Genomic DNA, 23,137 nt, shown 5'->3' with positions numbered 1-23,137 from the left:
CATTAGCCCTTGGCGGGTACCACGCAAACCAGAGCACATCACTGCATCCTGTGCTGGAGATGATAAAAGTACTCTACATGCAGTTTGGTGGGACCCAGGAATTAATGTTTGTAAAGGGTGCATTAGTCTTTTCCCTTTCTTCACACAAGAGTGGTTCTCCAAGAGCTGCTACGGATCTTTATCAGCCAGAAGTATCAACGTGCAAATGCCAGGCCCTGCTCCTTCACACCCACTAGCGGCACAAGCCCCCTGCGTTGCACAAGCTATTGACAGACGCCAGGGCGGGGCGGGGCAGCGCAGCGCAGCTTCTCCCCTCCCCTAAAGGGCCCCAAAACAATGGTGAAACAAAGAGTGACGCGAGCCGCCCAGAGTTCTATGCCGCCCGGTCCAGCTGCAGCCCCAGCGGACCCTGCCCCACAGCGCCCCGCGCACCCCGCCCCGGAGCCTCCTCCCCGCGCCTCACCGGGCGGGTTCGGGGCGGGCTGACGGAGCCTGGCGTACGGCGACGCCGCCTGTGGGACAGGCGGGTTTGCTGGGCCGCCCCGCCCCGGTGGCTGAGGGGAGGCGCTGTGGGGGCGGGGAGCGGCAGTGCGGCCGGGGCCTAGCGGGGCGGCGGCGGGATGGAGCCGCAGGGGGCTGCGGGCGGCGTGGCGGGCGAGGCGGCGGAGGCCGAGGCCGAGGCCGAGCTGGAGGCGCGGCGCAGCGGCGAGACGCGGCGGCTGGTGTTGTCGCGGCGGCTGTCGGGCCCGCTGCCCGCGGGGCTGGCGCGCTGGTTCCCGGCGCTGGAGGAGCTGGACGTGAGCGGCACGGGGCTGGCGGCGCTCGGGGCCGAGCTGCTGGAGCTGCCGCGGCTCCGCACCCTGCTGGCCAAGAACAACCGGCTGGGCGGGCCCGGTGCGCTGCCTAAGGGGCTGGGGCAGGCCCCGCTCGCCCGCTCCCTGCGCGTCCTCAACCTCAGCGGCAACCGCTTCGCCGAGCTGCCCGCCGCGCTGCTGGGCCTGCGGGGGCTGCAGAGCCTCAGCCTGGGCGGCAACCGGCTGCACAGCATCCCGCCCGAGATCCAGGCCCTCAGCAGGTGAGAGCCCCCCTGTCCTCCGGTCCGCCAGGCTCCGCAGGCTGCCCCGCTGAAGTGCGACCGCCCCCGGGGACGGGGCGAGGCTGGGGCGGAAGGCGTCCCCCTGAGGCGAGAGCTGCCCTCAGCTGGCTCTTTCTCACCCCGCTCTTGGTAGGAGTCTCGGGCACCAGCCTGGCGGCGGGGGTCCGGTATGGCCTCGTCGTCTTCTCTAGGTAAACACCGAGCCCTGTCTGACCCGATTGGAAACCTTCGGGGGGCCAGGCCCTGGGTGGCTGTCCGCTGAGTTAGACGGGTCATGGCAAACCACTCCCCATAAGGTCTAACTTACGTGATAGCCACGAGCTGCCTCCACTTGCATTTAACTCCAAGAACATGCTTATTTTTTCTGTCGGAGTTGCATAATAGCATGGCTAGGCTATGGCAAAATACCTAGTTTTAAATGATTGAAGAGCTATATTTCTCTGGCTTTGTGTAGTTCTAGCTAGTCAAAGACGGACAAAATTATTTATTCAGTGATGAGCTTTCTGGGACAGACTCACTTCCTCAGATCAGGTCATCACTGAATAAATCATTTTGCTAGTCTTTAAAGTGCTACATTTCTACTGCTTTCTTTAGCTGGAGTACAGATTAGCAGGGCTACCTCTCTTACTATTAGCAAAAGCAAGTAATCCCCACTTGAAATACACTACTACCCTGTTTAATTGCATCAGACAATTTAACACCCACACTTCGGTTACCTGGTAAACGCTGAATCTAGCAGACACCTTGAAGTAACTAACATGGTTGAAAAATGCACTTTTTTCTGACCTATAGTATTTTCTAACACTGTAGCCAAAATCATATGAGAGTTTTGCTGCAATTACGAAGTCTTGGATGTTAAACATTAGTGTGTCAGGTTATTTTTCCAATTTTAATCCTACCTCTAATGATTTACCCAGTCTCCTGCTGTTTCGTGGACTATGAAAGTAGTCAGGGGTTGTGTAATGATTAAGTGTATTTGGGAAAAAGAAGCTAGCCTATTGAAGACAATCATGGACAATAGTGGGGGAATGTCCATCTGGCATGCAATGTCTCCCTGACTCACAAGCCACATTTGCACTTTTAGTAGCATATTTTTTCTTCTTCTGTCTTGTCTGAATTTAGGTTGTAAAAATAGCTTCATATGTGGAGTTAAAGAACTTAAGAGTGGTCAGGTCAATGGTCCTTCTAGACCAGTATCCTGTCTTCTGTCAGTGGCCAATGTCAGGTACTTCAGCATGCATGAACAGAACAGTCAATCACCAAATGATCCATCTCCATCTGGGAAGTGAATGTTTATTTTTTACAGTATTTCCTAATCTCCAAAAGAATTTCTGAGCTCTGCTCCTAGCTAAGCTGTTCAGAGGATCTAGATCTTCTGCCAGAAGCTGCAACTGTTTACCTTATGCTTAATACAGGTTGTACTGGGTAGGTGGCTGATGTCCCTGGGCAAGGTTCAGAAAGATATGTGGAAATGCTGTGTCCTCTCACTGCTGTCTCCAGTGTGTCTCAGATTTTAGACCTATGTGACTGGATAAAAGGGTATATCTAGCCCTTTGTTTCTCAACCTTTTTTTAATACAGTGCCCCCCACCTTTTTTTTTTTTTTTTTTTTTTTAAAAAACTACCTCTAGACTTCTCTTGCATATCCATAAAGGTACATGTACCACTAGTTGAGAAATGGGGTCCTAAGGCCATTCAGCCTTTCCAGATTCCCGTACCCTTTTTAGGACTCAGATTTGTTTTGCGCACCGCCAGGTTACACCTCACTTAAAGTCTACTTGCTTAAGCAAACATGCAAAAATATCACAGAAGACTACTACTGAAAACTTGCTGACTTTGTACCATCTTATCAGGTAAATTAATTGGAGTAAAAATATTGTACTTGCATTTCAGCCTAAGTCATATGAAGCAGTAGAAACAAGTCTTTGTCTGAATGAACTTTAGAGTGTACTGACTTCACTAGTGTTTTTTATGTACTCTGTTGTAAAACAAGGCAAATATCTCTAGATGAGTTGATGTACCCCCTGGAAGACCTGGGTGTGTCCCAAAGGGTACCCCTGCGTGGGAAACACTGATCTAGCTGCGTGGACTTCTGTGCAAAACCAAGGAGCCAGATGTCTGAGAGCAGTGAATGTGTGGGGAAGAGAGGGGAGAAGTGCCATATCATGAGCAACAGGTGTAATAGGTCAGAGGAGGCAGAAGGTGAGGGAGGGGCAGGCTGGGGCAGCCAGCCCTCAATGCTGGCCCCACCCTTAGCCCTTAGAGTGGTCTGTAGTGTGATGCTATTGCCTGAGGCTCCAGCTGGTGGCAGTGTCCCTTTAGAATTGCCAGGCCCTGGGGCAGTTGCCTCCTTTGCCCCAATCCCCACCCCCTATCAGTAGGCCTGGCTGTCAGACCCCTGCTTGTAGGGTTTGGGGGGAAGTTTTTGATTTGTGCTCCATACAGATTCCAGGGCAGCTAAGGTAGCAGCATGTGTCATTCATCTTCTAGGTTCGTCGGCTATCTTCCTGGACTTGCGGGAGGTTAGTGGTGAACTTGCAAAGCCGAGTAACAAATACTGCCGCCTTAACCACCTTGGAACTGGCACAAGGCCTAGCAAAAGTGTCTTCTCAACTAGAGATACTTTCCATGGGTTTGAGGTGTGGGAAGAAGAGACATGGCACTGTGGCAGCTGGCTTGAGGTTCCACCCACCAGGTGGGTTTAGAACGGGGTGAACCATGGCAATTGGGAACTGTGGGGCTCCATGCCTGTGGCTGAAATAAAGTGTTTCGTGTTGGCCCAGCAGCTAACCATTACAAGTCGTGACCCAGACTTTGAAAATCCCTGCTTTAAGGCATGCCGTGGCTCCAGGCTTCTGTCTGTCCACTTCTGATTCTCATTTGGTGAGCTGCAGTATAATTTGGCCACGTAAGTGATGAGGTTCATGTTCCCAACCTACTCAAGTACTTGAAGTAATCAAACTGCAATCTCAGGCTATGTCTACACTACATTATGAAGTTGATTTTAAGGCAGTTAGCTCAATTTTACAATGTCACTGTCCTCACTACAAATACCATTAGGTCAATTTTAGGGAGTGCTGAGGTCAATATTATTATGCCTGCAGAGCAAGTTGGCATAGTGCCACGTTTGAAATTTAAAAGGTTGGATTAATGCTAGTGTGGAAACAGCAATTATTTACATCAACTTTATTGGCCTCCAGAGGTGTCCCATATGTATTCCACAATGTCCCATGGTTGTCTGTGCTGTCCACTTCCATCTCTGCTGCTGTCCAGGTGCGCAGGAAGGAGGTATCAGGAATTTGACTTCGGCACCAGGAATCGTGGGAAATTGAAGTGGGCACCTGGGCACATTTTGAATTCATTTCTTTATCATCAGAGTGGCAGTCACATCTGGCCATGAAAAAATAGCCCTAATGTGGGATGGTGGCTTCTTCCCTGCACAGGATATAGCAGGAGAGGGTGAAATTTCTTTTCAGTGTTGGCACCAGCCCCTGCCCTACCACACCACGGGGTTGCTAGGCGGTGAGGTCATGCTTGTATGAGGCAGAGATACTTTTCTGTGGTTCACATTAGTACAGGGGCAGTGCCCCAGCCCCTCAGGTGCCATGCAATCGGGGTCTGTCCCCCTGCCCAACCACATCACATGGTTAGCCCCCAACCCAATAAAAGCATGTACTTGTGGTGCACTGCAGACCATGCTTCCAGCCGGCACCATATGCTGGCTTGTGCATGGTGAAAGCTCCAAATGTGGCAAAGATTTCTGGGAGCTGTCTGTTGCCAGGGGGGATTCTCTGAAGGGGCCATATCGACTGGTCCCTCAGCTACAACCCACACCAATTGGTGTATGGGAGGGACAGCCCCTGCAGTCAATGATATTCAGGTCTGGCCCCCTGCTAGAGAAAGTCCCTGAAGGGACCTGTCCCCTGAAAGGACCATGTCAACTGCTCCCTCAGCTTCCACCCCCACCCTATAACATGAACCATCCTACCAAAGCAAGCTTCGGAAAGTTGGCTCTCTTTCAAGAAAGCACTTTTTGTTTTCAGTGAACTAAATTGTTTCCACTGTTATTGGCAAGATGTGTCATACCATACATACTGTGCTTTCAAGGGGGGCAGTAGCTGAGGGGCCAGTTGAAATGGCACAGGCACCTGGGTTATCCCAGGGCACAGAGTCATTCGGGCACGTGGGTATGACAGTCTCATGCCTGGCGTGCTAGTTGACTATCAGGCAAAAGTTATACCTAAGGGTGTTCTTTCAATGGGAGAAAAGCAGCTGAGCAACCACTTTACATGGTTCAGTTACCTTCTGGAAGCAGCTTCTTTGTTTTTTTCACCCGGGTTTCCCTATTTTTACTTCTTTCCTTCTGAAAAAATGGCTGTTTGCTTTCCCCGGAAGGGGAATGAGGGCAATGGGAATGTGGGAAGATGACATCACATACCCACACCCACTTGTGGGGCATTGTTTTCCTATACTGCACCAGTGAAAAAGCCCAGAATGCTACTGTAGCCAGCCAGGCTCGGGTTCCCCAGAGACGAGGCTGCACCCAGAAGGCGAGTGCTATATTTGGTTTATTGAAAGCGCGACACCCATGGCGGGAGCCCCGGAGACGCCTCAGTCACCTGTGGGGGGGAAAACCTGACGCGCCAGAGCTTCGCTCAGGGAAAGGCTCAGTAACAGGCCTCCTAACACGAGCTGATAAAGCTGAACTCATTAACATAAGATTGCCTATGCATTTCTTATCACTATCTTTAGTGGCCTACTGCCAGCGTAGCCTTGGAGTCTTGCAAGCGCGGCTTGTTCTGCAGCTGTTCCCATGGCAGGGTTAGTTATTTTGCAGCTTTCACCTTGCACAGACTGGTCTGTTTAGGTTCTCCTGAGGATTCACAGAGGGGTCGATCTGCTCTCATGAGACCGTTACAAACTCTTCTCGCACCCTACAGCTACGGGGTTGAGGGAACTGTGGGATAGATTCCCACAGTGCACTGCTGCCACAGTCAATCTTTTGTGATTGTGTGACAGCACTAATTTGACTTTGTGGGGAGGTAAGAACATAAGAATGGCCATACTGGGTCAGACCAAAGGTCCATCCAGCCCAGTATCCCGTCTGCCGACAGTGGCCAATGCCAGGTGCCCCAGAGAAGGAGAACAGAAGACAATGATCAAGTGATTTATCTCCTGCCATCCATCTCCTGCCCTTGTACTGAAGGCTAGGGCACCATACTTTACCCCTGGCTAATAGCCATTTATGGACCTAACCTGCAAAAATTTGTCGAGCTCTTTTTTAAACCCTAATAGAGTCCTGGCCTTCACAGCCTCCTCCGGCAAGGAGTTCCACAGGTTGACTGTGTGCTGTGTGAAGAAAAATTTCCTTTTATTAGTTTGAACCTACTACCCATCAATTTCATTTGGTGTCCCCTAGTTCTTGTATTATGGGAAAAGGTAAATAATTTTTCTATGTTCACTTTCTCCACACCATTCATGATTTTATATATCTCTATCATATCACCCCTCAATCGCCTCTTTTCCAGACTGCAAAGTCCCAGTCTCTCTAGCCTCTCCCCATATGGGACCCGTTCCAAACCCTTAATCATCTTAGTTGCCCTTTTCTGAACCTTTTCTAATGCCAATATCTCTTTTTTGAGGTGAGGAGACCACATCTGCACACAGTACTCAAGATGTGGGTATACCATAGTTTTATACAGGGGAAGTATGATATCTTTTGTCTTATTATCTATCCCTTTTTTAATAATTCCTAACATCCTATTTGCTTTACTAACTGCTGCTGCATACTGCGTGGATGTCTTCAGAGAACTATCCACTATAACTCCAAGATCCCTTTCCTGATCTGTCATAGCTAAATTTGACCCCATCATATTGTATGTATAATTGGGGTTATTTTTCCCAATGTGCATTACCTTACACTTACCCAGATTAAATTTAATTTGCCATTTTGCTGCCCAATCACTCAGTTTGCTGAGATCTTTTTGTAGTTCTTCACAATCCCTTTTGGTTTTGAGTGTCCTGAACAACTTGGTGTCATCTGCAAACTTTGCCACCTCACTGCTTACCTCATTTTCTAGATCATTGATGAACAAGTTGAACAGGATCGGTCCCAGGACTGATCCCTGGGGAACACCACTAGTTACCCCCCTCCATTGTGAAAATTTACCATTTATTCCAACCCTTTGTTTTCTGTCTTTTAACCAATGCCCGATCCATGAAAGGATCTTTCCTCCTATCCCATGACCGCCTAATTTACATAAAAGCCTTTGGTGTGGGACCGTGTCAAAGGCTTTCTGGAAATCTCGGTATATTATGTCCACTGGGTGCCCCTTGTCTGCATGTTTATTAACCCCTTCAAAGAATTCTAATAGATTAGTTAGACACAACTTCCCTCTGCAGAAACCATGCTGACTTTTGCCCAACAATTCGTGCTCTTCTATGTGCCTTGCAATTTTATTCTTTACTATTGTTTCTACTAATTTGCCTGGTACTGATGTTAGACTTATCGGTCTATAATTGCCAGGGTCTCCTCTGGAGCCTTTTTTAAATATTGGTGTTATATTGGCCGTCTTCCAGTCATTGGGTACCGAAGCGGATTTAAAGGATAGGTTACAAACCACTGTTAATAACTCCGCAATTTCACATTTGAGTTCTTTCAGAACCCTTGGGTGAATACTGTCTGGTCCTGGAGACTTGTTACTATTCAGCTTATCAGTTAACTCCAAAACCTCCTCTAATGTCACTTCAATCTGGGAGAGTTCCTCAGATTTGTCACCTAAAAAGGCTGGCTCAGATTTAGGAACCTCTGTAACATCCTCAGCTGTGAAGACTGAAGCAAAGAAATCATTTAATCGCTCCACGATGGCACTGTCTTCCTTGATTGCTCCTTTTATATCTTTATCGTCCAAGGGCCCCACTGCTTTTTTAGTGGGCTTCCTGCTTCTAATGTATTTAAAAAACACTTTACTATCATTTTTTGAATTTTTGGCTAGCTGTTCCTCAAAATCTTTTTTGGCTTTTCTTACTACATTATGACACTTAATTTGGGAGTGTTTATGTTCCTTTCTATTTTCCTCACTAGGATTTGTCTTCCACTTTTTAAAAGCTGCCCTTTTCTCTCTCACTGCCTTTTTAACATGGCTGTTAAGCCATGGTGGTTCTTTGTTCGGTCTCTTACTGTGTTTTTTTATTTGGGGTATACATTTAAGTTGGGCCTCTACTATGGTGTCTTTAAACAGTTTCCATGCAGCTTCCAGGGATTTTAGTTTAGTTACTCTGCCTTTTAGTTTCTGTTTAACTAGCTTCCTCATTTTAGTGTAATTCCCCTTTTTGAAATTAAATGCCAGAGTGTTTGACCGCTGCGGTGTTCTTCCCAACACAGGAATATTAAAAGTTGTTATATTGTGGTCACTATTTCCAAGCAGTCCAGTAACAGTTACCTCTTGGACCAGATCCTGTGTTCCAGTCAGGACTAGATCGAGAATTGACTCTCCCCTTGTGGGTTCCTGTACTAGCTGCTCCAAGAAGCAGTCATTTAAGGCATCAAGAAATTTAATCTCTGAATCCTGTCCTGAGGTGACAATGTACCCAGTCAAATTATTACTGTGTTTTTTATTGTGATAGCCTCTTTAATCTCCCTTAACATTTCAGCATCACTATCACTGTCCTGGTTAGGTGGTCGGTAATATATTCCTAATGCCATATTCATATTAGAGGAATGAATTGTTATCCATAATGATTCTATGGAACATTTTGATTCCTTTAGGATTTTTGTTTCATTTGATTCCATATTATCCTTCACATATAGTACCACTCCGCCACCCGCACGACCTGTTCTGTCTTTCCGATATAATTTATATCCCGGTATGATAGTGTCCCACTGATTGTCCTCATTCCACCACGTTTCTGTGATGCTATTATGTCAGCTTCCTCCTTTGATATGAGGTACTCCAGTTCACCCATCTTATTAGACAGACTCCTAGCATTTGTGTAAAAGCACTTTAAAAAACTACCACTATTTATATGTCCGCCTTTCACAGACGGGTTGGATTTTTTTATATGCGATTGTTTCACGTCTGATCTTGCCCATATATTATTTCCCACATTCCCTATCTGACTAACTTCTAGGGAATCCCTATCTATGGAGCCTCGTGTAAGAGAAGTCTCCGTCCGATCCACGTGCTCCCCCGCACCAATCAGCTTTCCCCCACCTACTCAAATTCAAATTTATAAAATCAAATTTAGGAAAATGAAACATATCCTGGTGTAGATGTAGCCTCAGTTGTGCCTACACTGTGCAGTGGATCTTGGGTTGCTACACATTTTAGTTTAACAGTTGAGCAACTTACGCTCTGGTGGTGGTGGTGGGCAGAGGGGGAGGTCAGCACAGAAGCTCACTAGAAGTCTGGCTTCAGGCTCCAGTTTGGAGTGCCAGTGTTGATCTGGGCACAAATTAATGAAAATATTTTTCTGCAGCTGTAGACAGGTACACTGTTGACAGGTACCCAAATGTTGTTACGCCTTAGAAAAAACTGCCTATTGATCACAATATGATACAGGGAAAGATTTTTTTTTTTTTTTTTTTTAGTGAAGACTAAGCCTGATAACTGTACCCTCAACTTCCAGAACTATCTGTAGAGTTAAAAGTAAACTGAAAATGAAAAATAGTCAGACAGGTGCTCCCTCCTGCTACTTCAGGGTGTAAAGAGAACCTGAGTGGTGGTGTTCACTCTCCAAAAGCATTTCTGCCTACTTACATTAGAAATCAAATTTCTTCTCAGAGACTCTTTGAAGAACTAATAAGGGTGTAATACAGATGCCAAAAAAGTGAATTTTTGCATGTCAGCAAGGCCCTTACTGGCTAGTTAGTGTGTGACATGCAGATGTGTGTTAGAATTTTCCCTCACTCCCATGTTACCCTACTGTACTGTGTGTGCAGCCTGCACAGAGTTAAACTTTAAATTTCTGCACCTTGGGTTTTTTTTTTTCAATAGATTTCTGAAACAGTTCTTAATCTGCTTTTGAGTCCTGTGTCAAACACAAGACTTAACATCTGTAGTGCTGAGAGAAAAATAAGCAGACACACTAGCCTTACAGACCGTCTGCTTCTCTGGGCGTATGCCCTCCTTTCGGAATGCTTTTCCTCACAGGCCAATGTGCCCACTGTTTCTGATATGTATTGCCCAATTTTGCTGTTTAACTTCTTTCCACAAACTATAATGTGGGAGTAAAATAAAAGAAACCTGTGCACTTGCTGCTAGTGTGATTCACTGGTCTTTATATTGCTCATTTGATGAGCCCAGCAAGAGCCATTATTTGCAAACCTGCATGTGTAATGTAACGTAGCAATGCCTCTATTCCAGTGGAGGCTGAGGTACTGTATGGGGCTTGTATATACATGAAAATTAATCTGGAATAAGGCACAGTGAAAATTTAAAGGGCATTAACCGTTTCTGAACAACTGCAGATGAGGATGCTTGTATTTCATCATAAGAATGCCTTATTCCAACTTAGCTTAACCACTTCCAAATTGGTCTGAGATAATGCAAAATAGGGCAATTTATTCTGGAATAAAAGCGCCCTCGTGTACAGTTATTACACAATAGCTATTCTCAACTAATTGCCCTTGTATAGTAACTATTAGGGCAGAACCTAGCTGTGGGGACTAGTTAATAGAAGCTCACAGTTTGAGGTTTGTTAGTCGTACAAATCAAATTGATGTAGCTTAGATCTGCTTCCTGTGAGGTCCACGCAGTGCTGCGTTGACAGAAGAATCTCTCCTGTTGACTCCCCATGCTCACTTTGTTCTGATGGAATACCTAAATTGACAGGAGAGTGATCAGTGGCTGATTTTGCCAGTCTTCACCAAGCCTGTTAAATCAACCCCAAGTGGGTCTATAGCTGCAGCACTGATCCACCCTATTGTGGAGATAAGCTGTTAGCATGAGGCAGTGCTACTATGGTTCTGATAGATACACCTGTGGTTGGAGTGAGCTTCTTTATGTGTGGATTGAAGAAGAAAGGGCTCAGCCTCCATAATGCTACTCAGACTGACCTCCAAGTCATTAGATAAAAGGATCTCATTAGAAATTAACAGCTTAAGTAAACAGCAGATGGTATCTGGATTTTTGCTTTTGGGAATTTGAGTATTCTGTTCTTGCAGTTAACCAGACTTCAGTTGTTGTTTAATTCCTCTTCAGTGGAGTTACTCTAGATCTACACCACTGTAAATGAAAGGTGAATATAGTGTGTTAGACCAATTGGACACCAAGAACACTTTGGAAAGTGGATGAAAACCAATTTAGTTTGTTTACTCTTTTCATGCTGCAGTTATTGTCTGTCTTGTTCCTAACTAACCCCCAACAGTTGAAGCAGTGAGAATGTGAAAAAGGCCTAAATGAATGTAACTGGGACCTACAGAGCAGGTTGCTGATTAGAAATGGTTGATTTTTTTTTCCAGCAAATAGTTATGCACCACCAAAATTATTCACCGCTTAATGACAAAGTCAGAGTAGTTTTAGCTAAAAATAAATTGATTTTTTTAGAATGCCGAAATATTTTGGCATTTTGTTTAGAGATGAAATGTCACTTTGACCCTAAGAGTTTTTATTTTGCTTCTAATTTTATCATGTGAAAAAAAAATAATTCAGTGATTTGAACTGTAACAAAAAGAGGTCTGGATTTTTCAGTTTGGCTACCAAACTGAAAAATCAATCACTCATTTAGCTTTGCTGGAGAGTCTTAGAATCACAGAACACCAGAACTGGAAGGGACAGCAAGACGTCATCATGTCCAGACTTTTGCTCTCACGGCAGGACCAAGCGCTATCCAGATCATCCCATCTGCAAGAGAAAATCTAGATGGTGCTTAGTCCTGCTGTGAGGGCAGGGAACTGAACTTGGTGATCCCTTGAGGTACTCCCTTGCAGTTTTAGTATTCTGTGATTCTAAAATGCTACAGATTTCTGTGATATTAGAGAGTTGTGTATGTACTCTTTCTTTGCAATGAGTGCTGAAGTACGTGCTGCTTAACATATTTAATACCGAGTATACACTAAAAAAGCTAGGAGCTATGTGTAGGAAGACTTGCAACTGGAGCTGTGGTAAAACTATAATGTTAGAGGCAACTGACTAGAGTTCCTTTCTTTACACAATTTGAGTAGTTTCAGGAGACTTAAAGTTTTTGTGTCTCAGCAGCAGCTGTGTAATTCTCAATCGTAGTGGTAAATCATAGAAAGGGCAGAGGTGTATTGTCACTTCACTTCTCTCTACTTTATTTAACCAATCATTAAAAGGATAATGATACTTCCTTTGTAAAGCACATTAGATTTACGTGTAAATGTGCAATGGCAGAGGTGGTTCTTATTTGTCTTTGAGTAAAGACGTCATTACTGAGATCACCCGAGCATCTCTATTCATATTCTAAATGCAAACGCCATCTGACATGGTGAAATAAACTACATACTCTTACTCCCTAGGAAGGGTCTAGTGCAGCTATACTCACATATTGCACCAGACACACAGACGTAGATAGCTACACTCATCTAAGCTCATGTCAGGTTCAGTGATCACTTCCTATCACCTTGAGCCATCCAGTTACTGTTACCACTGACCTGCCTGGAAGCCATCTGGCTCTTCGAGAGTTGTCCTTGTGTGTGCTCCACTCCACATGTTGGTGCCTCCTTGTGCCTTCCCACGGATATCTTTGCAGAAGTGTCCTTCCGGTTCATGTGTGCGCACAAGCCCATCTCTCGCGTGTCGGTCGTCCCCCGCATCTTTAAAGAGCCACATGCGGGACTTGGAACCTTAAGTTCCCTTTTTATGTCCCCAGTTGGCGACTGAGTGCAGCAGTTGTGCTATCAGCAGGCTGCTCACAGTTTTATAGTTAGAACAGCTTTATCTGTTATTTACTGTTATAAGGAGAAGGAAAGGGGGGAAAAAATAAAAACACCCCCTTCAGCCTTTTTGGTGGCTCCCCCTGAAATGTTTGGCTCCCCCAGCTTCAAGAGATGGGCCTCCTGCAGGGAAGCTAGGCCCATCTCTGTTCGACAGCCAGCGTGTCTGTTGTTTGGGTGAGGGGCATATCCCTCAAATGTGCCCCCTGTGCCCAAATGGAATCCAGAGCATGCAGAGATGGGGACCCAAGGCTGCAACTACTGCTAATGGAGAAGTCTCCCCAGCCAGCCCCGACCCAGGACTGAGGGGACATGCTGAGCAAATGGGCTCCCCAGCAACGTCCCTCACAAGGTCCCCAAAGCGGCTGAAAACAGCAGCAGGCACCTTTGCCACAGCGAGCACGTAAGAGGGGGGAAAAAAGCTGTCCAACGAGATCTCTGCCACCCCCACAGACAGCCCTGCCAGTGCCCCGGGCACCTCAGGCAGCATCGGCGCTGAAGCTAGTGCTGCCACTCTGCGGCACCCTTGGCTCCTCAGACTCTGCACCAACAGCCAGTCTGCTGTAAGTGTACTCACTCCTCCCCTGCAAAGCACGCTGCAGCTCTGTCAGCTCAGCTTACAGTTCCACGGCTGGCCACGCCACAGGCATATACGCAGCATGGTGCCAGCCTCCCCCCTGCTTGCACCATCCCTCTTGCTCAGAGGCACCACACCAGGGCTACTCACGAGCGGCTTCCCCCTTTTCCTCGGATGAGGATGCAGGCTTTTCTCCTCACCGCTTGCCTCCCTCAAGCGCTCATAGGACTGACAAACGGCCTACATAGCAGCCTGATTACAACTCTCTGCTGCAGTGGTATGGGCACCCCTGGGGGCCACCACCGCGACCACTTGGGTCTCTAGCCACGTTGTTGCCCTTGGGGCCCTGCCACACCTTACAGCAAATGACAGGACTCCCCTCTTAGGAGCACTGACAAATCCATATTATCCCCACAGCCCAGTGAGGCAGAATGGGACTTACCTGCTGCTGATCAGCCAGAGGACATAGGGGGTGACGTCTTCTCAACAAAATGAGGCCACTGTACCATTGGATGAGGCTGCTCAAACCCCCACTGCCACATCCAGTGGATGATCATACCCATTTTCAGGACCTGTTTAAATGGGTAACAGCAGAACTCCACCCTGATATGGAGGAGGTGTCAGAAACTCGAAATGATTTGACTGATATGCTGCAGCCACCCCCCTCAGCTAAGATTGCTTTACCTGTTAATGCAGCAATTATAGACTCAGCAAAATCAGTGTGGGAGACACTGTCTGCAGCAGCACTCATAGGCAGGAAATCTGATCACAAGTACCATATGCCCCCTAAGGGCTCAGAATATCTCTTCACCCATCCTGCCCTAAACTCTATAGTGGTGGAGGCAGCAAATCAAAGGGCCAAACAACAACAGTCCAGAGCTACCCCAGCACATAAAGATAATAATAGACAGGACACCTTTGGCCACAAAGCTTATTCTTCAGCCACATTACAACTTAGGGTTACAAATTATGTTGCACTACATGCCAAATGTGACCACAAAAACTATGCAAAGTTTATAGACTTTATTAAGGATCTCCCGGAGGACAAAAGACAGCCATTTCAAGCCTCATCACAAAGGGACAAACAATTGCACGCACTGAACTCCAAGCAGCTCTTGATAATGCAAATGCAGCTGCGCCAACCACAGCCATGGTGATAGTTAAGAGGCCGGCCTCCTGGTGCAACTCAACATTCCCTAAAGAGATCCAGAGCACAGGGGAAGATCTCCCTTTAGACACCAAAAAGCTTTTTGCAGGGACAACTAACAACGTGTTATACTCCAGCAAGTACTCGAGTCATTCTGCAGTCTCTGGGCATGCAGACACCCGCCAGTTTAGATATCAACTATATCAGGAAAATAGGTACTCATGTTCCTGTCAACAATAGCCGCACTCATATGATCAGTGACAACAATACAGATAGAGGCCGCAGCATCATTGACCACCGTCAGCTGCAGCCTCTGAACCCTCATTCTCAACTAAGCACATCTGAAGTTTTGGTCAAGGGTCCAGAAGATGTCTCCCTCTCTCTATCGCACTCAACCCTTCATTTCTCCAACTGCCTTTGCCCCTTTTATCCCAAATGGTTCACAATTACCACTGACAAATGGGCATTAGAGATCATCAGATCTGGCTAGACTATTTTCATTCTTTCTATCCCCCACCTACCCTCCTTCCCCATCCCTTTCTAGGGAACCCCCCACAAACAAATGACACATCAGGAGGTAGACCATCTCCTCAACTTGGGGTCCACAGAACCTGTTCCCCAGCAACACGCAGGGAATTTTTTTTTTTAGTCCTGCTATTTTTTAATACCCAAAAAGAATGGAGAATGGTGACCAATTCTTGACTTAAGGGGCCTAGGCAAATTTGTGACGAAACAAGTTCAGAATGATCGTTCCTCTCCACAATAATCCCAGTGCTAGAACAGGGGGACTGGTTTTCAGCCCTCGGTGTGCAAGATGCTTACTTTCATGTGGCAATACACCTGGCCTACAGACGTTTTCTCAAATTTACAGTAGAAGCTGCCCACTACCAGTACAAAGTTCTGCCCTTTGGACTCTCCGCAGCCCCCAGAGTATTTTCCGAACTCCTTGCAGTAGTGACCGCACACCTCAGAAAACAAGGAATCATCATTTTCCTTACCTGGATGATTACTTTCTCATAGCACCAACATGGAAGGAAGCCACTCAGCACTGTCACAACAGTGAAATGCTTGCAACGCTTGGGCCTGGAAATAAACACACAAAAATGAATAACACAACCTACATAGCACCTGGAATTCATCAGGGCTCACCTCAATGCCACCTCAACTACTGCCTCCTCCCACACCATTGCTTGCAGACCGTCACCAACCTTGTAACCTCCTTACAAACTGCCCCACAAACCACAGCACAGCAATGTCTACAACTACCAGGCCACATGGCTGCATGCACCTTTGTGGTCGGACATGCATGACTGCACATGCAAAGTCTGCAAGGTTGGCTGGCTGCTGTTTGCAAGCCACACTAATATACATTGACGCTGCCCCTCACAATTCCTCCTAAGGTGAAAGAGACTCTTATCTGGTGGACACAGCCCGGTAACCTATGCATGGGAATTCCATTCGTTCAGGATCCACCGCCACATATTCTTACCATGGATGCCTCCCTCATAGGGTGGGGAGCTCACTTGTGACATCATATGGCACAGGGTCTGTGGTCCGTGACCCAGCTGAATCCTCACATAAACTTACTGGAACTCCGCACACTCTGATAACACTTACCTGTATTTTCTTCCACACGTTGTGGGCACTGCAGTTTGGGTTCTCCTGGACAATATGCCGTGCATGTTTTACGTAAACAGACAGGGTGGTGCTTGCTCCCCCCTCTCAGTGCCAAGGCCATCAAGCTGTGGAACTGGTGTATCCACAACAGTATTCACCTCTCTGCATCTTGCCTACCTGGCTCTCTGAACGCAACAGCAGACGAACTCAGCAGATGATTCCCTATGGACCGCAAGTGGGAACTGAATGACAAGATCCTGGATACCATATTCAACCAATGGGGTTACCCAACCATAGGCCTCTTTGCCACAGACAGAAACAAGAAACGCATGACCTATTGTTCCAGGGCAGGCCTAGGCAAAAACTCAGAGTGATGAGCTTTTCTTCTACTGGCATGTGTACTCTAACTCTTTGCCTTCCCACCTACACTTCTCCTATACAGGGTGACACACAAAATCCGGCTCACTTGAGCAACAGTAATTTTAATAGCCCCAGCATGGCCCAGGCAGACATGGTACCCTTACTTCTTCCCAATGTCCATCTGTTCCCAATCACACTACCCTCCCCCATCAACCTGCTAACATAACAGTGGGGCAAACTACAACACCCAGACATCCAGAATGCTTCAGCTCAAGGCTTGATTCCTGTCTGGCTTTCAGAGTCAGAACGAATATGTTTGTCCCAAGTCCAGAACCTCCTACTACACAGCAGAAAATCATCTACCTGTACAACTGACATACGCAAATGTAACAACAGGTTTAAGAGTTGGTGCACTGCAAAACAATTAGATCCAAAGGCAGCACCACTTCTTTCTGTCCTGGACTACATCCTTGAGTTAAAACAAACTGGCCTTTCTTCCAGTTCCATTCAGGTACATTTAGCCGCTATCACTGCATTCCATGTCAAAATAGACAATGACACTGTGTTTACTCACCCTGTTACTAAGCGCTTCTTAAAGGGTATTGCCACATTTTACCCCAATGTTATCACCTCCTATACCTCCCTGGAACCTGAATCTAGTCCTCACAGCTCTAACTCAATAACCATTTGAGCCACTAGACACCTGCTTATTATTGCACCTATCTATGAAAGTCTCATTCCTACTGGTGATCACTTCCACCAGTATCTGGGAGAGCTGGGAGCACTTGTGGCACTATATTTTTCAAGGCTGAGTTACACTGAGAACCCAACCGAAAGTCCGCCAGAAGGTTTGCAGGTTTTTTTCCCATTAACAAACCCATACGTCTCCCAGTATTCTTCCCAAAACCACCCACCTGTGCATTACGATCTACCTTGCACACACTCCATGCCAGACAAGCCTTGGCATTCTATGTGGAAAGAACTAAGGCGTTCTAGGCTTCAGCGAAACTTTTTGTTTCAATAGCGGAGCATTCCAAGGGCACACAGACTCTCCAATTGGTTTTTGGGATGCATCAGACCCTGCTACCAACTACAAGGAGCGCAGCCACCACACCCATTACACATGCTCCACTAGAGCGGTGGCCACTTTGGTAGTATTCTGGCACAATGTACCATTGACTGACACATGCAAGGCAGCAGACGTGGACATCCCAACATACTTTCACCATCACTGTGCCATCACCCAGGCATCTCGGGCAGACACAACGCTGGGTACAGCATTATTCTCAAGTTATCTTGCCAACTCCACAGTCCCTCCCATCCTAAGGGACACTGCTACTGAGTCACCTGGAGTGGAGCACCAACAGGGACAACTCTCGGCAAAGAAATGAAGGTTACCGCAGCTGCACGGTCTTTGAGATGAGTGTCCCTGTGCATGCCCCACTATCCGCCCTCCTCTTCTCCACTTTAGAGTTCAATGGCTCCACAGTAGAAAGGGACCTGAAGACTCAGAGTCCTGTGCGCAACTCTTTAAATGTCTGTGTGCGTGAGTGTGCACGTGCGCGAGAGAGAGACAGGCTCGTACGTGTGAGACCTGGAGGGATACTGCTGTGAAAATCTCTGTGTGACGGTGCAGAGACACGCCAGTGCCTGGAGTGGCGCAGCCACTGGGACGCTCATCTCGAAGAACCTCAGTTACTGCACAGGTGGGTAAACTTCATCTTCAGTAGAGCCATAGTCTTGCTGCACATGCTTACTGCATTCCAGTCAGTTCATCAGTTCAGCTTGCGCTGACCTTGGTATTGCAAACTTTATCCTTAGTAAACGTTTAAGACCCATCTTTCTCGTGACACAAGTAGTAGGGGTCAACTAGTAAATGTAATAGGCTGCAGGCTAAAACAAATAAAAGCAAGTATTTTTTCACACAATGCACAGTCAACCTGTGGAACATCTTTCCAAAGGATGTTGTGGAGGCCAAGACAAGAACAAGGAGGATAGGTCCATCATTGGCTGTGTGCCAGGATGGGTAGGACTGGTGTCCCTAGCCTCTGCTTGTCAGAGGCAGGAAATGGGTGACGGGGAGGGATCACTTTTGAAGATTACCTGTTCTGTTCTCTCCCTCTGTGGCATCTGGTGCTGGCCGCTGTTGGAAGACAGGATACTGGGTTAGATGGACCTTTGATCTGACCCAGTATGGCTGTTCTTATGGTATATTAACAACTTTTCAAGTAGTGCATCCCTGAAAGGGTAGTGAATTCGTCTCCCTCTAAGACGTGCAGCAGGCTATTTAATGCGGTGCAGGTCCCCCAGCCCAACTCCTCCAGGGCTTCTGGGGAGAGGAACCTAAGCCCACCAGAACTGCTGTAGCTGGGGAGAAAAACCCTTCCCCTGGCCTGGCCCAGCCTCGTCAGAGATGCCATGGGCAGAGGGAGGAGCCCTTCCCCCAGTGTAGCCTTGCCAGAGCTGCCGTGGCAGGCAGAGACGCCCAGCCCAAGTGCTGTTGTGGGAGAGAGATCTGCGTTCCCAACTCCACTCCAAAATCTGTACCCCCTCCAGTCAAAAGCCCTCCTGCTCTCCCCTAGCACCCCAACCCTCTGCCTGCGCCACCAGCCCCCTCCCACTCTCTGAATCCCTCAACCCCACGCCACCATGTGAACTTTGTTGTGTACACCAATATGGAGGTGATACTTCACCTCTCTTTTGATGCACATAACAAATCGATTCTGCACATGGGTGGGAAAACATAGTGGGAACACTGGTGGTGAATCCGATGCTGTAGCTGAGGTCAATCCTAAATGACTGAAATCAGATGTTTAGGGAGGAGTGGAGCTATAATTTGAGCCCCAGGTTTGGAAGAAAAAATTAGAAAATCTAAGTGATTTCGTAAATCGCTGATTCTTCTGAGATGCCGTTCAGGAGGCTAATCCTGCCCCACACAGCAGATTCCAAGACAATCTAAGCTGCTGTGTGGATTTTGTTTCCTTTAGAAAGTCAGTTACTAAGTAGAATGTGACACTAAACATTAGCTATAGCAAAGCTCCTGCTGCTCTATTATTACCTTCTTATGGTTGTTGATAATAGGTCAGCCTTCTCTTCTAATGGTATTGTGATGGGTTTCCATCCTCTTGGGGTGCTGCCGAGGACTTGGGTATCACTGGGCCCATTTGGCTCATCACCATTGGCTCCCCTTTTACCCTGTAATGCTATGGCAAGCTGCAGACATGCTCCAGGTCTCACGCTTTCAGCTGCCTACAGATAGGGATGCACCCAGCTCCAGAACTTACAGGCTGCTGTGATCAGCACTGCATGGGAAGGCTCAGTTAAGGAACTGCTCTGCAGTCAAATGCATAATCCCCCCTCTAGAGGATACACCCAACATTGTAGTCTTGCGCCTCAGAGAGCCATACAGCGTGGGCTCATGAAGTTCACCACCTCCCTCAATGTGAAGGACAATATGCAGTAGCTTTTTGTCCCTCCATTATGAATTTTGCAAACTGGGTTTAGACAAAACAAAAGCAAGTTTATTAACTACAGAAAGTAGATAATAAGGGAGAGGAAACAGATTGAAGCAGATTATGTAGCAAATAAACAAATGCAATTTAAGTTTAAGATCCTAGAGAAACTGATTACAAGTAGCAAATTCGCACCTAAACTTTGTTTAATGGAGACTGCAGAGATTCCTGAAGGCCAGCTGCACTTGCCTGCAGCTGAAAACTTCAGATACTCTCTTCACGGGTCAGATAACCTTGTGTTGTGGGTTCAGTTCTTCTTCCTTAGTCAAATCTTCGTTTCTTAGATGTCTGCCGCACTCATCTTGGAGTGGGGAGCCAGTGAATAATGAACCCCAAATTTTGCCTTAAATAGGTTTTACATATGGCAGGAATCCTTTGTTTTCCAGTATGATTCCTACCCTCTCATCAGTGGAAAAATACTTGTGTAGAGTCTAGTACCAGGCGACTCAGTCAGATGTCTGTGTAAGGCCACAACAGCCATGAGACAGAGACTGTCTGTAAGATCCTCAAGAAAGCTGTCTGGTGAGAGACTAGCATCTTCTACCTATCATTCTTCCTAATGGCCCTTTTTCTGCCATCAGTCTAGACTGATTGCATTCTGCCTAGTGACTGCTCCCTTGATGTAAACACATTTGCAGTAGATGCATGGAAATAAATTCAGAAACAAAAATGATACAAGCGCACAAATATACTCATATTTAGTAAATCATAACTTTTCCAATAGTATCTTATGTGCCTTATCTTGCACAAAATATATCGTTAAGTATGCCATACTCATAATAATAATATTACTGTGAAAATGTGGAGCATAATGCCACCGGTGTGTCTTAATAAAATTGTTTTAACTGCAGCGTAAACTGTAACTCTCTTATAGATTAAATGAAACTCAGCACTATGTGAAACTGCAGAAATCAGATTAACAAAGTAATGCAGTCGTCTTTTCTTTCAGTTTAGAGTTTTTGTACCTCGGAGGGAATTTCATTACTTCAATCCCACCTGAGTTAGCGAATCTGCCTTCTCTAAGCTACCTAGTTCTCTCTGACAACAAGATCCAGAGTATTCCTCCACAGCTAGCACAGTGAGTATTTCCAGCTAATTTGCTATCTTCAGCCACCAGTCAGTGCTTAAATCTCTTTATTGTGCAAATGTGGATGAGTGTACCTGGGAAAATCTGGTTGTTCTTCATTTCTTAATTGCAAGATAGGTCTTCAGTGGGAGATCTTGGCCCTAGGCAATGCAAGGATGACATAAACGTTATACGTTCAAAATATTGTGAAACCTAGTGTCCGTTTTAGGATTTGCTATAGGTCTCACCACCATAGCATCTACACACAGACTTGGGAAATGCAAAAAGTTGAAATGTAAATAGCAAAAATAAATGTCACACTATATACTGCCATCATTTTGTGCTCAGCCTCCTTGGCCTTGCACCACAGATCTTTTTCCCATCTTATTTACATAATAGTCTTCTATAGCACCTCATTCAAAAATGTTCACTAAGGCTTGCAACACAACTCTGATTGCTCTATCTACTAAGTAGAAAAAATCTTCACAGTAGTTCAAGACAGAAAGTAAAGGATATCCTGGGGAATTGAAACTGAGCTAAAGCAATAAAAGAATGGGGTTTTGATCAGTATAGCAGGGTTAGCATTACTCTTCTTGACCTGGGATCTCTGTGACGTCAACTGTTCAAACCCATTCTTTTGTTTCATTTGAAAGATGACACCTCCCAGCAGCACAGTGTCCTTTGCAATATGCAGAGATATTGGTTTGCTGCTGACAGAGGGGAGCGATCGACAGACTTCATGGGACTGTGGGAGACTTGGCGACACCCATGATAAGTGGACATCCAGCTAACTAAAATGCCAAATTATGGATGCTGCCAGACCAGAGTAGAGAGGTTCAACCTGTATTTTTTTACGGAAGATTGACAGACACATTTAGGACCCTGATTCTTTAATATGCACTGAGGGGGTGAGCCAAGTTCTGCATAATCCAGTCTGTGTGCTAGACCCAGCAATTCTTTTAGCATGGCTCTGATCTTAAAGGAAAAAACAAAAGAAAGAAGGTAGTGAGAGAAGTTGCAAATGGGGGGGTGCTTTGTAATGCAACCATGGAAAGGTTTTGCTTGTACCTTGACTGTTTTCTTCTTGATTTTTCAGGTTGCATTCCCTACGTTCCCTTAGCCTTCACAACAATCTGCTGACATACCTTCCCCGGGAGATCCTTAACCTAGTTCATCTGGAAGAGCTGAGTTTGCGTGGGAACCCACTGGTGGTTCGCTTCGTCCGAGATCTGACGTACAATCCCCCAAGTCTCCTGGAACTGGCTGGACGCACCATTAAAATCCGCAACATTCCTTATGCCCCCAGTGATCTCCCAGGGAATCTTGTCAGATATTTGAGCCTGGCCAGCAACTGTCCCAATCCTAAGTGCGGAGGTAGGTTAGCTGCTCCCTGTTCTTACCTGACGGCGCTTCTGTTGCTGCCACATTCACTTTTAGAACTCTGTGGCTGTACCAGCATGTTCTGGAATTCCTAAAGCAGCTATTCCATAGCGTTCGGCAGAAGTGTCATAAGAAGTATGTGTGCAAGGGATTTGATAGGCATTTTGTATGAGGCTGGGAGTTCCAAGCAATGTATTTTTGCAAGACGTTGATTGTAATGCTAAGGGTCTGTATCTTAGGCTGTTCTGTAATTACCACTTTTCTACAATCATTGGTATGTCTCCTTAATATCACTTAATATGACAGCTTCAAAAAGGAATGGATGGAGGGTGGAAACACCAGGGATTGTGTTGAGTGGGATAGAAACTGGTTTTCTTGCATTTCATGCCTCTTGGACAATGAAAATAGACAGATTGATTTTGCTTTGTGAGATCGCGTGGTGTTGCTGCAAATGCAGGAGAAGGGATAGTTAACTCAAAGACAACTA

General features: G+C 46.4%; 1 protein-coding gene across 1 annotated transcript in view; it reads left to right on the top strand.

Moving 5' to 3' along the window:
- Positions 1-313: 313 nt before the first annotated feature.
- The window catches only part of LRRC58 (leucine rich repeat containing 58), a 29,903-nt gene continuing 7,079 nt past the window's right edge, over positions 314-23,137 (top strand). The window contains exons 1-3 of the mRNA XM_075000635.1: positions 314-1,075; positions 21,154-21,282; positions 22,367-22,644. Coding sequence (XP_074856736.1) covers positions 621-1,075; positions 21,154-21,282; positions 22,367-22,644 — 862 coding nt within the window. The 5' untranslated portion in view covers positions 314-620. The remainder of the gene's footprint in view (positions 1,076-21,153; positions 21,283-22,366; positions 22,645-23,137) is intronic.

The sequence above is a fragment of the Carettochelys insculpta genome, chromosome 1 (genome assembly GCF_033958435.1).
Source record: "Carettochelys insculpta isolate YL-2023 chromosome 1, ASM3395843v1, whole genome shotgun sequence".
In the NCBI taxonomy this organism is placed as follows: Eukaryota; Metazoa; Chordata; order Testudines; family Carettochelyidae; genus Carettochelys; species Carettochelys insculpta.
The sequence above is the reverse complement of the archived record's forward strand: the minus strand, read 5'-3'. Positions and strand labels throughout refer to the sequence as shown.